Source organism: Lacerta agilis, chromosome 17 (genome assembly GCF_009819535.1).
Source record: "Lacerta agilis isolate rLacAgi1 chromosome 17, rLacAgi1.pri, whole genome shotgun sequence".
In the NCBI taxonomy this organism is placed as follows: domain Eukaryota; kingdom Metazoa; phylum Chordata; class Lepidosauria; order Squamata; family Lacertidae; genus Lacerta; species Lacerta agilis.
Genome location: NC_046328.1, coordinates 8,318,343 through 8,335,121, shown reverse-complemented (window position 1 = coordinate 8,335,121; position 16,779 = coordinate 8,318,343). Strand labels below are relative to the sequence as shown.

The window sequence follows — 16,779 nt, the reverse complement described above, 5'->3', positions numbered from 1 at the left end:
CCTATGTTCCTATGATCAAAACCTTTTAGTTTTGAACTAAGCCACAATTCCATTATTTCTGAACTCAGAGAGCTATGGTTTGCTCTAACTGCGGTTAGTTAACAAACCAAGATACCAAACCACAGCTTGATTTGTGAACAACAAGCTATAGTTACAGCTATACAGGAGGTCCCACAACTGTGCTTAGTTCAAAGCAGAAGCTGTCCTCCTCTCAGGAGAAAAAGAGAGAGAAAACAGTATGTGAGTTAGGCTCGCTCACCTTACAATCAATCATGGTTTGCCATTACATCTAAACCAGACCATTATTTCGAGCACAACCCTTCATTGCAGGGCATGATAACTTTCACTCTATTTTCTGGCACCCACAACTTAATCCAACAATTCATAAGGTCTGCTGTGCATACATCTGACTATTAAACAGCAAGGCATTTTATTATGCATTTGTAAAGTGTGGTAGTTTAAATTGCATCAGAAAGAGAAAAGGTGCTGCGGCAGTTCTGCCCCTTTTTTGTATCTGTATTCAAAAACCTTCAAAATCAAGGACAAAAGGGGGGGGAGAGAGCTGAATTTTAGAAAGAATCCACAGTCATATTCCACAGACACAGAGACCCACACTGTTACTAAGCAGAACGCACAAGAGAACCAAAGACAAGCAAACCAAAGCGGAACACATCAAAAGCTGAAAGTTAATGAAATAAGCCAGCAACTTTGAGACAAGAGGTGGGGAAAAGTAACTTCCTCAAAGCTCCATAAACACTCATGCATCTGAAATTTTAAGAGGTTTTACTATTCATTTCTGTTTTTTAGATGAAAAGGGATGGGCTCTCAGGGAGTGGGGTGGGGAAATGCAGGTTCTGTTTTCAAATACCAAATCTGAATGAGGAAAAAAAGGAATAGTAATAATCACCTGGGATGAAACTACAAGTTTAGAACCATTGAAAAAGTACCTGAAATGGTTGCTGCTGGGATGAAAAAGCAGCAGAAACATTTGGAGGAAGCTGGGTTGCTATAGCAACAGGAGTACCAGTCTGCCCATCCTTTCCTGTCACAACCTTTACCTGAGAGAAGATATTTTGGGGGGAAACAAAAAGGGAAATCATTTTCTTTTCTTGTGTTTTTAAAAAATCTGATCAACACGCTCCACTTTGCATTGATTGCATTGATGGTTCCTCGCTGAAGAGGGGATTTTAAGAAAAGGCCCATAGGTGTGATGGGACTTGAACCCACTTTTTTTTAAGAAGAAAAAAGTAAAGAAATAAGATGTTCTGCTTTCTCTTTATAGACAGCAGAATGGGGCGAGGCACAGGCTACTTGCGACCACTCGCCACCTAAAGTCTCTACTGAAATTTAGAATAGGCAAATAACATGGGTTAACTTGAGATATTGGCTTTTTTAACAGACAACAAAATTAGCATGACAGACAGTTCACACTCAGAAGAGCCCCAACATTTATTAAGCAATGAGCATAGCCTGCATTCTCTCCCCTCCTCGCACCCTCCCCCAAACTCCCATAATAATCAGCCCACCCAGGCAAGGGATGAAGTTGCATTGCTTTAGCAGAAGGTGATAAAAGGAAGGGGGAACAAGAGAGAGGAAATGCACAAAATACAAAGAGAAGGAGGTACCCCAAAGCGCCTTGTTTTTCAAAAGGAATTGTAACATTGTCCATGTTCCTAGAAGTTTATTCCTTGTTTCTTCAAACGTCTTCCATAAGTCCATTTTATTTTTTACAAAGGAGAAAAATGTTTTCTTAAATTGAGTGTTAAATAGGGATGCCTGCAAAACTGTTATAAATTCAAGTGAAAGGTTTTTAACATCCATTTATGTCACACAGGACCGGTTAAGCAGGTATAAATCATTTTGACCATTCGAAAAGTAAAGGGGGAAAATGATATCCTGTTGGGGGGGATATAGGTTAAAATCAGTCTCCTTAAAAATTACTGTCTATAGAAAGGAATGTACTTTATCAAAATTTAAGAAGTGATACATTTGATTTTATGTGCCATGCCACCAGACCTACTCAGGTGAAGTTAAATGCCTTTACTCAACCTGTATAATGAATTTCAGAAAGACTTTCTAAAAAATAACTATTTTGAAAATTAGGAGCTTGTCTTCATAGCAAAAGTTTGAAACCAAAGGGATGCACAACACCAATGAGATAGCTTTTTGCTGCATTTTTCATTAAAACTGATTCTGCAGGGAAAACATATATTTTTGTTTGACAAGCAAGGGTTGATTCCACATTTAGTGTTCTGAGTATTCATCATGCCTGACAAGCACTTCTGTAAAACTTAGAAACACCGGTCCTAAGTAGTATCACTTTGATTATCAATTGCAGAGGTTCGACCATGTTGAGGGCTTCTACTGTCAAGCAGTACATAAATTTTATTAATTAAATAAACATAGTTGTACTCAGTGCTATTTTTCTAAAAAATGAGGCGCCGAAATTCACCATGAACACCTCCTTCGTTAGAATGGCAATGGCACCCACCTGAGAGGTGCTGGAACTGAGTTTCAGTGATTTCTGGCTGAAAAAAAGCCCTGGTTGTACTATTTTTTCAAGCTTGAGCTGGTTATATTTAAGAATGAGTTCTTGAATTTTAAGAACTCTCAGGCATTTCAAGCTCCTGGAGGAGGAGCATCTTACTCAGGGAACCAGGCAAAGGGCCTTCTCGGTAGTGGCACCCACCCTGTGGAACACCCTCCCACCAGATGTCAAAGAGAAAACCAACTATCAGACTTTTAGGAGACATCTGAAAGCAGCCCTGTTTAAGGAAGCTTTTAATGTTTAATAGATTATTGTATTTTAACATTCTGTTGGAAGCCGCCCAGAGTGGCTGGGGAAACCCAGGCAGATGGGCGGGGTATAAATAAATATATTATTATTATTATTATTATTATTATTATTATTATTATTATTACTCTGAAATCCTTTGAGCTGCAATAAGGAGTTTTATGTCAAGAGCCTGTTGTCCTTTATTGGTTTTTTTTTTATTTGTCCTTTTTGTTTTGTTGATTTTGTCACTTTTCATTCAAATGAATTTCAAAGTGATGTTCACCTGCTTTCCACTCTATACTTTTGTGAGACTACACGGCCCCCACCATTTTGATGGAAGCGAATACAGTAGTACCTCTGGTTACATACTTAATTCGTTCCGAAGGTCCATTCTTAACCTGAAACTGTTCTTAACCTGAAGCACCACTTTAGGTAATGGGACCTCCTGCTACCGCTGCACCACCAGAGCACGATTTCTGTTCTTATCCTGAAGCAAAATTCTTAACCTGAAGCATTATTTCTGGGTTAGCAGTCTGTAACCTGAAGCGTATGTAACCCGAGGTACCACTGTAGGTACTGTAGTGCCTACTGAAAGCTTTTTTTTTATTCCAGCAGGCATTTTAATTGAAGTGTGATTTTATAATTTTAATTGATTTTAACTGATTTTTATTCTTTGTATTGTATCTGTGCGAACCGCTTAGAGACTATTGTAGCTAAGTGGTAAATAAATTATTTAAATTTAAAAAATAAACACATTATTTGGAAGTTTAAAGTAGGTAAACATCGCCTTTAAAATCAATAGTATCATAAATTGGAATGAACCCCTTTGAAATATGGGACCTCTAGAAATCCTGTTTATACCTGAGTTTTACCAGTAAACATTTGTATAAGTATTAGACAATTTACTGCTAAGCTTGCAAAACCATTCAAGTTTCAAATCTCAATGGAATTGACTTCTGAGTATGCATGTATAAGATTGCATTGTTAATTTGCTTTTTATAAAATAGACACAGACTTTAGGCTTGACATTTTTTTGCAAAACAACAGAAAGTGGTGTCTGCGTCAGATAGTTACAGATAATGAAGAGTTTAAATTTCTTTTGGACTGCACTTTTTTAATGTAACAAAATTAGACACATGCATCAGGATCCCAGTAGCTGCTTACAGCTTTCCTTCACCAGGTCTGATTTTTAAAAAAAGAAAGAGGAAAACAACATTTTTCAACAGCAGACACCAGAGACACCTTGAGAAGTTCAGTTTCAAACTCTGCTATGCAGCAAGAAAAGGAGGAAGCTATTTGAAAAACATAGCCCCAGAGTGTATTACAGTGGTGCCTCGCAAGACGAAATTAATTCGTTCAGCGAGTGCTGTCGTATAGCGAATTTTTCGTCTTGCGAAGCACCAACGGGGGAATAGCAGTTTGACGGGTTTTTCGTCTAGCAAGGCATTCGTCTAGCGAGGTACCATTGTATTTGCTCATGTAGAACAAACTATGGTGTTCTTTGTATCCAGGCCTTTATCATTATTTTGCACTACAGTGACACTTAGAGAAATTGGTGGAGTCCTAAATTAAGCCTGCTTCAAGTTTTCACTTGATGTTATTACAAAATTATGGCTGCAATCCTATGCACGCTTACCTGGGTGTAAGCCCCAATGAACATAGTGGAACTTGCTTCTGAGTAACTGCTTCTGAGTAACCACACACTGGATTCACCACAAATTACAGAGCTGAACCTTCTTTTAACCGAAATAAAAAAATAAAAAAAATCCTTCCAGTAGCACCTTAGAGACCAAGTAATTTGTTCTTGGTATGAGCTTTCGTGTGCATGCACACTTTATTTTGTTTTGACTATGGCAGACCAACACGGCTACCTGTAACTTCTTTTAACCGACAGCTAAGTTTGCCATTTTAGCTGAGTGCCAGTAAACCTACTGTGCAAATTTATACTCAAATTTAAGGTTCCTGTGTGAGCATGACTGGTGAGAAAGCAAGCAAACAAAAAACAAAAAATGCCCTACAACTTCTGCTTCCATGTTAAACCAACTTTTCTGACACACTTTGGTTTCAACTAGAAGAAAATATTTATATCATAAAGTGACAATTCCCTAAGGGGTTCCCTAAGGATTTTGCCATTATTTTTGTAACACTGCAAGCCAGCACATCATAGCTTTATATCATTTTCATATTTGTACCCTGCCCTTCCTCTAAAAAGTTGAGGGCAACATTGCATAGGAATTTTCTCCATTTCCCTCACTTTCCAATTTTATCATAACAACACTGCAAGACAAGTTAAGCTGAGACATGGCTACCTGTCTGGAGTTACCTACTGGACTTCATGGCTAAAGTAAGAACAGGACTTGAACTTGCATCTTCCTGATCAAAGAGGAACATTCTACCTACTACACCAGGCTTCCCCAAACTTCGGCCCATCCTCCAGATGTTTTGGACTACAATTCCCATCATCCCTGACCACTGGTCCTGTTAACTAGGGATCATGGGAGTTGTAGGCCAAAACATCTGGAGGGCCACAGTTTGGGGATGCCTGTACTATACCATAACCAATCTATGAACAAAGCCACAAATAAGATCAAATGGAATTACAACTAACAGCCAAATTTAAGATCCTAAACGTAAGTCCAGCAAATCTGTTTGCAACGTCAAAACATCAAACCTTAAAGACGAATGCTGCAGGATATGCTGCGCTATCTACTGGCCTAATAAATCTTGCAACCCACTCATGCTTTGTACTCCAATGCAAATCTAACCGATTTCAAATGTACTGAGTTCCAAGTATGCACACTACAGACTACAGAATTAGAAATCAAATAACTGGTATAAATAATTCTAGGCTTCAGTAGGTTTCTAAGTTATTGGAACAGCAAGTTCCTACCTCGTCATTGATAACCTCAGATTGTTCCTCTTCCTCCTCTTCCTCCAAATCCAAGTCATTCTGCCTGAGGTATGCTTGCAACGCCGCACAAGGCTTCTTCTTGAAAGCTAAGAAATCCATCATATTTCCATGCAGGTGTTGCAGGAAAAACAACTCAATCAAATACTCTTTGAAAGCATCTTTCAACACCTCCATTTCCTTGAGATGGTGGTCCAAACATTGCTTTCTCAGCTGAGCAGTTTCTTGAGTGGCTGGGGGGATCTCCTCCAGTTTCTTTGTTTTTTTCACCACAGCACTTACTGAAGGAGCAAGAGGGAGGCTTGTCAGCCCCTGGGGCATGCTAGCCCGGGAAGGGCTTGTGGGAGGTGGCGGCGATGTCATTCCAAAAGCAGAAGCTCCTCCAACCCCAGCTATTAGCCCACTAGAAGTCCTGTCATATCCCAGGGATCTGCTCAACTGCTGACCTTGGAGAACCTGCTGCTGTTGCTGCATGCCTTGGATGATGTTGCTGATATGAGGTGGCAGGTTATTTGTTGCAATGTGACCAGGGCTAGGTAAAGGTTGGATATTTGCTCCACTAGCGACTGGGCTTTGTGGTCCAAGGTGGTGTATGGTGCCACCGGTTTGCGAGTGGGGCTGCGACAGCCTACGTTCTCTAACCGCAGCAGGTGCTCCAGAAGATGAAAGCTGCACCTGAGCTGTGGTGCCTTGAGATATCTGGGTGATGCCGGAGCCTTCCTGATACACAAAGTGCCCGCCATTTGAAGGGCTCAAACTAATCTGTCTCACGAGAACACTCGCATCAACAAAGCCTCGTGTCGGGCTCTGGCTGCACATTCCCAAGCCAGGCCCTGGGGTGCCTGCCCGAACATTTGATATGGACTGCACTGGCATAGAGCTAGGCTGCGTGGGGCTCTGAGACTGAGCCTGTGGTGGCAACGGCGAAGTAACTTGAATGTAGGAGGGGGACCCATGCTCGAACCTCCTTTGCTGAGGGCTGAACTGGAAACTCGGGGAGGTCGGACTCGGGATCGGCAATGGAGTAAGCGTGATCTGCTGGTTTCCTGTCGCAACTGGTCCAACATTCTGCAGGGTGATGTTCACATTCTGCCCAGTGACTGGGCTTCTGCTCATTATAAACTGCTGGATTTGGTAACTGGGAGACTGTGGTGCTGATGGGCTTGCTGAAGGAGCAAACGAAGGTGCTGGAGACTGGGGCAGGTTCGCCTGTTGGTCTTCACCCTCACTGCCGGTGAAGGAGCGGGACCTTTGGAGCTGGCGTTGGGCATTTTGAGGACCATTGCCATGGTGCATTATCACCTTTTTAATGTTCTCAATTTCTAAAGGGAAATTTAGAAAAGTTCATTAAACAACACAGTAAAGAGAGCATTCCTCCAATGTTTTGTCAGACTTGTCTTTCCACTCCCTTTGTGCCCTCAACCACTTTTGAAATTAAATGATTGTGAGGGGTTTTTAAAGATCTCCCAGAGTCTCCAGTCCAGGCTTTTTATGTTACCCTGGAAAATGCACATATGTACCTTCATGGATCTACAGTCGTACCTCGGGTTACATACGGTACTTAATTGGTTCCGTGTCGCTGTACGTAACCCGAAAAACGTGCTTTGCACATGCGCAAAGCGCGCAGAACGCTTCTGCGCATGCGCAGACAGCGCAGAACGCTTCTGCACATGCGCAGATCACGCGTGCAACGGGTTACATTTCTGGGTTACGGGAGTTCGTAACCCGAAAAGTACGCAACCCAAAGCATACATAACCCGAGGTACAAGTGTATAGAAATAAATGCATTTAATTTCTTTCCAACTTTTCCAAATTATTTAAGCAGATGTGCTCCACCTGATTGCTACTAGATCTATAACCACCAGTTGCACCTTTCAAGTGTAAGACAAGAAAGGAAAGGTTAATATTCTCCTGTATAGTACTGCATGCTGCTCTGTTAAATGTTTTATGCTGAACCACAATAGAAGGATTAAAATTGTTTTCTGCAGTTACTGTCTCATTTTTATGATGTGAAACATAAATAGAAGCATGAAATGCCATCTTAAAACCAAACACATTTATTATGACTTTCATGTCTGTGGACAATATGATGCATGAAGTCTTATTCAAGTTACTTTTAACTTGGGTGTAGGAACTGCCACCGTTAACATATTCAGCATTTTCTTTCTTTCTAACCTCAATGTCTACAATCTCTCCCCACTTCAACTCAGGGCAGTGCCTCACATATCTGAAGCACGGGACTCTAGCAGACCTTGAAAGCTTATGTCATAATACATCTGTTATTGTTTTGTTGTTTTGCTACTTCACAGGGTTGCTGTGGGTTTTTAAAAAGTGGGAGAGGGAGAACCACATTCACTTGCCTCTGAATAATAACAGCAGGTTCCCAAAGCACTAATAAAAATGAAATAATTATTAAATATTTAATTAATAAGTTTTTTTCCAGGTGGTGGTTCTGCAGCTATTGAACTCCCTTCTGGTTAACATTTGTGCAGCCTCTTCAGTTCTAGTGTTCAGGAAAGCCTTAAAAATCTCATGCTTCTAATACAGAAGACTGTAGTCCACAAAAGCTTGTGCCATAATAAATTTGGTCACCTTTAAGGAGCCACAAGATTCTCTGTAGGTTTTTGCTGCAACAAACTTAAAATAAATGTCATTGTAGGAATTAGAACCTTATTTTTGCTAATTTTCTTTCCTTAAGGAAAAAAAGAATTGGTGTCTTAATCCAGTACAGTATCTCTTTCTCTGCACCCAGTAGCACTTCCACAAGTCTATCCAGACATGTAATTTAATTACTTACATTTGTTTTAAACATTTTACAAATTAAATCTGAATTTTAAAAATTATTCTATGCATACTTTTTTGGGTGGAGTTTAGTTGTATTTCATTGACAATTTTATTATGCATATCACTTAAAATATCTATTTGATTTAGCAGTTCATGATCCTTTTAAAATGAATCACAAAAATCTGTACTCTTGTCTGAATGGTTCTATTACTTTTATTTCTCCAAGTCATTGTGTAAGGGTTTGGCCGTGAGAAGCGAATAATCGATGACACCCAAAGCGGCAGCTCTCTACGCCCATAACATATCAATATTAACAACAAAACAAAAAAAAGGCATAAAAAACACAAGAAAATTCCTTAAACAAGTCAAACCTCTCAACTTTAGGGTGCTGTTGGACTACAACTCCCATCGTCCTTGACTATCGGTTCTGCTAACCAGGGATGATGGCTGTCGTAGCCCAACAACACCCTAGCCCTGAGAAAGGCTGTTCTACAGTGCGGTGTGGTGGTTAACGTTAGCGGACTAAGAAGCTGGGTTCAAATCCCCAGTCACGAAACTCAGTGGGCTTGCCCTTTGGGCCAGTTGCGGCCTCTCGGCTTAGCCTACCTCTCAGGGTTGTTGCAGGGGGTTAAATGAGAACCATGTGCACCACCTTGAGCTCCTTGGGGAGAGAAAAACAGAGCGTAAATGCAATAAACCAGGCATCCTCAAACACGGCCCTCCAGATGTTTTGGGACTACAATTCCCATCACCCCTGACCACTGGTCCTGTTAGCTGGGGATTATGGGAGTTACTAGTCCCAAAACATCTGGAGGGCCGAGTTTGGGGGCGCCTGCAATAAACAAACAAATGCAATGACGGGCAGTGGCTCTCCAGGGTTTCAGTTTGGCTCCTCTCCTCCCAGCTTACCTAGACTGATCCTGGGACACCCTGAGTGCAAAGCGGATGCCCTAAACCGCAGCCACGGACCGGCACAACCCTTCCTTCCCTACCACTGTTAAGACAAGGATGCTGGGGATACAGGGGCCGCTGGCCCGATCCGGCAGGGCGAACCAAGTCCCGTCACCCTGTCGCGGAAGCGCCCGAGTAACCCACCCGGCAGCGCCGAGCTGCAGAACGGAAAGAAAAAGCTCCCCCTCGGGAGCCTGGAGCGGCGTTTGCGTTCTCTTGCCGGCGGGACCGGCCCTTCTTGGCCCTTCCCGGCGCCCGTTAACTCCCTCAGGCGCGCGGGAGAGGAGAAAAGGGGGGGGGGTCCGAGTTCGAGGCCTGGCTCGCTTCTCAGGCCGGGCCTAGAGCGGCCTAGGCACCTCGGCCTTCGCACACAAGCCGCCAAGCTCTCCCGGGACCGGCCGGCTCTACCTTGTCTCTCCGGCGAGGTGTCAACCCGCTGCGCTCCAGTCAAGGCGCCTCCCCAACTCGTCCCTCCCGCTCCGAGCCGGGCCCTGCTTCTGCCATCCGCCTCCTGACAGGAAACTGGCGGAGGAAGAGGAGGAGGAAACAAAAAAAAGAGAGAGGGGGGAGAAGCATGCGCATCCGCTGGTTGTACGGACGCCGGTGAGGGTCAATTCGCGGGACGTCGCGCCCGTCAACCCGGGTAAGCGCGCTTACTCCACTCACCCCACCCTCGCCCGCCCGCCCAGCTTCACTAGTAGGCTTCGGTTTGGAGAAATGCGCATGCGAATAGAGGCTCCGCCCACCGTGAACGTAAAGTACGTTCTGTAGGCGCGCGGAAAGGACGGCCCTGACGGCGCATGTGCCAAAGTGAGACAGAAAAGGAGGGGGAAGGAAGGAGGGGGGGGTGGGGAGAGAGAGAAAGAATCTGAATTGGTACATGCGTCTGCATAATTTTAGACTCGGGTTTAAAAATTAAAGAGCCATTTTAAAAATCTGCTATAATTCCTGACTGTAAAATCAAGCAATAAATAAATGCCAGCAATTTTTAAGAGTACGGTGTGCACCACTTCAGTCAAATACAATAAATAATAATCCATAATAAAACAATCATCCAACTTGAAAGAACATTGCACAACACACTGCATTGGATTTATTCATCTTTCTTTCTTTTTACTGTGATAACCCAAAGCCGGCCAGAGTGGCTGGGAAAACCCAGTCAGATGGGCAGGGTATAAATAATAAAATTATTATAACTCAAAACCGACATCGAAGAAAAACAAAAAGAAAAATCTGAAAGGCAATCCTTAAAAAGGCAAGATTGAAACTTCACCACTCAAAAGGAGGCCACAGAATTCAGAGCAAAAAACCTGGCACCTAAAGGTGTATATAATCAGTGCTTTTTATGGGGGTACAGAAGGAAACATTTCAACACCTTTTTCCCAGAAGAAAAGGACTGTACAGTATACAATTATGGTGCCAGGTGAGTCTCCCTGGAGGGTTTGACTAAGTACAGGGCAGTGCATGGTTTACCCTACAATTTGGGGGGGGGGGTGCACGGTTTACCCTACAATTTTTTTGGGGGGTGGATCTAGAAACTACAGATAATTCCTCCCTCAGTTATAGCCTGAGAAAACTCCATTTTCTTTCCTGTTACTCCCTTTTAAATACTTTTGGGGGGGGGCAGCAAAATTCAATACTTAAGCCAGTGGCAAATGTGGGGCATAGTTTCTATTCGTGATCTGTTTTAAGGGGCAGTTCCCAAATTAGGTCAACTGAAGGAACAACTCCCAGTTACATCAAGGTCTTTTCTTTTATCTCAAACTGAAATAGCAGGAATCTATTTGAATATTTGAAGAAACAGGATTTGAGCCATTGATGCTTTTGACTTTACTCTGCAATGAAAGGTCTGGCATCAAACATTTACAATGTTTAAAAGAATAAACAGTTTAAAAAAGTTTAAAAGAATAATGGGCACAAGACTTGTTGGGGGGGATGCAAGGGATGGGAGGCGTATATCCTACATACGGTACCTGTATGCTGGGAATGCCAATATGTGCATGGGTTTTGACAGGGTGTCCTTAAATAATACTGTATAGTCTTATAGTAAAGAAGAAAATACAGATGGCTCCAAAATTAGCATCATTAAATATTTCATTGCCAAAATGTCCACATCCTATATAAGGAAATGCTGCTTCTTGTTTTTATGAGGGTATCACGGTATTTACTGGTTGAAAATGCTGGAAATACTCTAAAGATCCATCGTTAGAAGCTTGGTATAATAAAGTTTGCATTTTTATACTGGCAGAAAAACTAACTAAATCAAGGCCTGGCATAAAGACAAAAACAGGAAATGGATTCATTTTATGAAACAGGTTCTGTTTTATTGATAAACAGGATGAGATGAGGAAAATACCAAAGACTCAAGGAGCATTGTGCAAATGTATGCTTTATTTAATAATATATTAATATAATATTCAATATGAATAACTATCAAACTTTTTATTACTGTATTCAATTAACAAATAATAATCTACTTTATTACATCAGAGGCAGCATTTAAAAAATTAAAAAGCACGATCTCGGACTTCAAAGTTCAAAAATTATGTATGTACAGGTATCTATATCTATACAAATATCTAACCAAGTGTGGATGAATGAAAAATATGAACATTAATAGGTAATGCCTCAGATCAGGGGTAAGCAACCTTTTTCAGCTGTGAGCCGGTCTACTGTCCCTCGGAGCATGTGGTGGGCCAGATTATATTTTGGAAAGAAAAAAAGAACGAATTCCTATGCCCCATAAATAACCCAGAGATGAATTTAAATAAAAGGACACATTCTACTCATGTAAAAACACGCTGATTCCTGGACCATCAGCGGGCTGGACTGAGAAGGCGATTGGGCCGCATCCAGCACACGGGCCTTAGGTTGCCTACCCCTGCCTTAGATACATACAAAATATTCACGGCTGCTTGGCATGAACAGCACTAATTACAAGAACAGCACTAATGGTTCCTTGAACAAAACCTTTGTTCCTTTCACAAACTTCAAAACTTCGGAGTTTAGACGCCGCCAGGAGGTTCCATTTCTAGCAAGTGTGTTGAAAAATTGGCTTAACTGCAGAATGAGTCCAATCATGCAAATAGGGTTGCTATGGCTGAACATGCTGCTGAGCCACAATCTCTCTTCAGCATGGATACCGCAGCTGTGATCAAAGTGCCTAAAGAGAGAATAATTAAAAAACAAGAGTATTAACTACTGTGTACAGTGGTGCCTCACTAGACGAAAATAATTCGTTCTGCGAGTGCTGTCGTATAGCGAATTTTTCGTCTTGCGAAGCACCAACGAGAGAATAGCGGTTTGACGAAAAAAAGAAAAAAAAAACGGAAATTTTTTCGTCTTGCGAGGCAAGCCCATTGAAAAATTCGTCTTGCGAGACAGCCTTCCGCTAGCGAATGCCTTTCGTCTAGCGAGGCATTCGTCTAGCGGGGTACCACTGTATATGAATAGAAAATCAAAACACCACATCTTTTTGCCTCTATATAAAAATAAATCTATGGCCTTTTAAACTGTGGGGTACTGTTTCTTTTTGTTACTATGGTACACATTTTTGTGTTTTTATATTGTAAACTGCCGTTTTATCCTCAAATGAAGGGCAGAATAGATATTTAATAAATAAACATATATAACTTTATGTATTCATTTATTAAATTTATCTCCCAAGGGCACCTAGGGCAGCAGTACACAGAAAAGTGATAAAACAATTCAACTAAAAGTAAAATTAAAAAGTTGTCTAAAAACAATCACATACTCTTGAAGCTAATCATTTTCATGGTTGCCAGGAACAGTGTCTTTCAGTCATCCAAGTGCCTGGGTAAACAAGAGTATCTTTAAATTCCTCGTGAAAGTGAATAGTGAGGGATACAGATGCGTTTCACCAGGGAGGGCATTCTACAAATGCGAAACCACCACTAAAAAGGCCCTGACATAGGTCAACACCAACTGGGCAACATCCAGTGGCAGCACCACCGTCAGGGCCTCCCCTGCCAATCTTAGGACCCAATACGGTTGATACTGGGGAATACTCTATGAAGAATTATTGCCTGAATTTTCCTGCTCCTCTGGTGCTCCTCTTCTCTTTTTCACTATCCTATCATCTCTACCAGATTGGGCAGGGACACTTGCAGTATACGATGTAACTCATGCTCAGAGTAGACCCATTTATGCACATTTCATAGAATCATAGAGTTGGAAGAGACCACAAGGGCTGTCCAGTCCAACCCCCTGCCATTTACTGAAATGGCTCTTCTTATCCAAGCTTGACTTAGCTGGACGTCACGTTCCTCTGCTGCCAGTATGGAAACACACAACAGTAGCCTATTTGCAGATTGTTCTGCTGGCCTTTCTATCCTGCGCTTCCTTACAAAGCTGCATTAAATAAATAAATTAACTTTTAAACCCGCCACACTCTCAAAGGCCAACATGGCCACCACCAACTGCAAAGATGTGGGATAATTATTGAGTACTTTTGTGCTAAGCCCCAGGTCTCATGCCCCTTCCCCTGATTTTGCTCAGAGAAGTTGGGCATGCTGTAAAGCTGCAATCCATTGCCGTAATTTGCCAGTACAGTGGTACCTCGGTCTACGAACAGTCCTGTTAATTGTGGGAATGTTTAGGGATGCAGGAGAGGATATAATAAACAATATATCCTCTCCTGCATCCTGCTAAGTTCCGGGACTTGTTAACACAAGTTGGGATAGGATATAATAAACAATATATCCTCTCCTGCATCCCTAAACATTCCCACATTAATGAACTATTCAGGTTACAAATTCTGCAAAACTGGAAGTATTGTTCCAGTTAGCGAACTTTACCTTGGTCAACGAATGGTGGAAGGGTACCGGCGGCGGGAGGCCTCATTAGGGAAAGCGCGCCTCAGTTTAAGAACGGCTTCGGTGTAAGAACGGACCTCCGGAACGGATTAAGTTCGTAAACCGAGGTACCACTGTATGCATTCTGTACATGTGCCGCATCATGCCTGCGCCCAGAGTCTTGTAAACACCTACCATCAGACGAATGTTTGCTCAAATTGTAGACCCCAAAGGGAACCAAGCATCCTACTGGGGAGGGATATGAGCATGATTTCAATATATCCTCAGTCAATGCCAAAGCACTCTACTGTTAGAGAGTCTCTGGAGTAAGGTAGAGGAAAACATGTGCTAAAGCAGATGCTTGGGACTAATTACCCACCACAGTACTGGTAAGATTATATTACCACAATAGTAATAATTTTATTATTTGTACCCCGCCCATGTGACTGGGTGGCTTCCAGCGTATACAGAAACATAGCAAAGCATCAAACATTAAAAATGCAATTCAAAATTCAGTGTTGTTACGTTTATACAACCACCACACTGGAATGCTGCAAGGAATAAAGATGTTGAGACCACCATCACATGCACACAGATGTGGTTTTGATCGCTTCCTTGAATCACTTTACCTCTCCTATTGCATTTTTAAAGCGTCATGCAGAAAGGACAGCCGCTCAGTGGGAGTGCACCTGCTTTGCACGCAGAAGGCCCCAACAGAGACCCTGTTTAAGACAGAAGAGGGCCTCCAACAGCAGATTACATCTTCGCTTCTGTGCCGCTTCGTGTCCTCTAGGTAGTGAATGCAAGGCTGGGGGGGCAACTCTCCCGGTGGAACTTCAGCCTGCGCCATACCAACTGCTTTAGTCGTGTGTCCCCCCACCTTCCTGCCGAGGGAAAAGAAAAGAAAAGGCAGTCATGCTAATACCACCTCAGTATCTAACATTAAATGCCTCACCCATCCTTGCACCAAGCCTACCTACCCATTAAACACACTCACCCCTCTCGAAAGACTGCATTTGGTCTGTCCTGCCACCGCCCCGCGGAGGACCCACGATGGGCGATGCCACTTGAAGGACACCGTAGGGGGGGTGCGCACGCGCCCAAGATCTCCCCTTCCACAATATACCGTACTATTGCGAGCTCGGGAAGGAGGGGCTGCGCCAGCTATAGGTACCATTGGCCAGCGCCGAACTAGAGCTCTCGCGGTATTGGCCAAGCGGTAGTGACTGTTAGAGCAGCCCGCCTATCACAAGCACAGCAGTCAAATAGCAGGGCGGGCGGGCGAGTGAGTAAGGGTACGGTAACCCAACGGGGACGCAATAAGGAGGGTCATGCGCGATGCGAGTTCTCTTTCACAAGATGCATGACGGTTCGGAAGCCATTAACCATGACGTTTGGGACGTCATATTACGTCACAAGTCACCCCCACACTAAATTGCCCCCCCCCGGAACTGGCTTTTACACCACTGAGGTGCAGCTGTTAAGGCTGTTGGGCTAAGGCAGATGTTTAAGGTGACCTTGAGCCAGCTGCTTTCTCTCAGTGTTAGCCTGAGCCTACCTAACAGGGTTCTTGTGAGGATAAAATGGGTGAGGGGGAAAAATAGGAACCATATTATTACATACATACATTTGTTTGATTGATTGTTTGAACCCTGACAGAGTCAAGACTGCTTACAGACAAAAAAAAATAAGAACTCCTAAAAACACAGAACAAAACTTTTTTTTTTTAAGTATCAAACATTGATGCAATTGAAACCATATCGTTATAATCTATTAAAAACACTGCAGGTTGTCTTGAGCTCCTTAAGAGGAAAGGCAGGATATAAATCTCTTTAATGCATAATAAACAAACCTGGCAGCAATTGAATGCCTGCTGTAGTATATATTCAGATGAAAAACATTTGACAGGGCTATTTCACACAGAGAGAGAGAGAATCATGGGAGTTGTAATTATTGTGAGGCTACTTGGAAAATCTTTGAAAAGCAAACTTTCAAGGTGGACCATTAATACTCCCCCCCTTTACTACCATCCACTCTTGTCTACAACAACTCTGTGAGGAAGGGCAGGCTGAGAAATAGCAATCACCCCCCAAACCACTCAGTGGAGTTGCTGGCCAAAGAACAATTTAAACGTGGGCCTCTGCAAACCTAGCCTAAACCACAACACCACACTTCACTTTCAGACACAGATCCCTGCCTCCTTTGAAGTGAAAGTCACACATATAAATGAGAAAACATATTTTGGCTGCATGCAAAGCACAATCCCCGCCTTACAAAAGAATCCTTGGAACTGTAGCACTGTGGGGTAAACTACAGTTCTCAGCAGTTTTTTTTCCTGGGGGGGATGCATACCCCTAAACATTTTGTGAATCTAAGTTTGGTCTCATTGAGGGGCAGTATTTCAATAGGAGTAGGAAAATGAGAGTACCCCTAAACATTTTATGGGGGGGGGAGCACTGGTTCTCTATTCTTCTTACGGTGACTGTTCCGGTTGTGTAAGAGTGCTTTGTGTATATGACCACTGCAGCTTAGTAGTTAGTGATACA

General features: G+C 42.6%; 1 protein-coding gene, 1 long non-coding RNA gene and 1 other non-coding gene across 4 annotated transcripts in view; all 3 read right to left on the bottom strand.

The window, feature by feature from the left end:
* The window catches only part of EP400 (E1A binding protein p400), a 79,388-nt gene extending 69,422 nt beyond the window's left edge, over positions 1-9,966 (bottom strand). Inside the window, 3 exon segments of the mRNA XM_033136096.1 lie at positions 948-1,058; positions 5,667-7,006; positions 9,828-9,966. Coding sequence (XP_032991987.1) covers positions 948-1,058; positions 5,667-6,980 — 1,425 coding nt within the window. The 5' untranslated portion in view covers positions 6,981-7,006; positions 9,828-9,966.
* Positions 9,967-12,258: 2,292 nt separating this feature from the next.
* Positions 12,259-15,316, bottom strand: LOC117039246. 2 transcript variants are annotated; one of them, XR_004425738.1, is made up of 3 exons: positions 15,214-15,316; positions 14,863-15,117; positions 12,259-12,582 (listed from the first exon to the last, which is right to left on the bottom strand). It is a non-coding gene; the product is annotated as an uncharacterized LOC117039246 (long non-coding RNA). The 2 variants fall into 2 exon arrangements; XR_004425737.1 differs by having other exon boundaries at positions 15,231-15,316.
* Positions 14,438-14,574, bottom strand: LOC117039354. The gene has a single exon (XR_004425770.1). It is a non-coding gene; the product is annotated as a small nucleolar RNA SNORA49 (small nucleolar RNA).
* Positions 15,317-16,779: the final 1,463 nt, after the last annotated feature.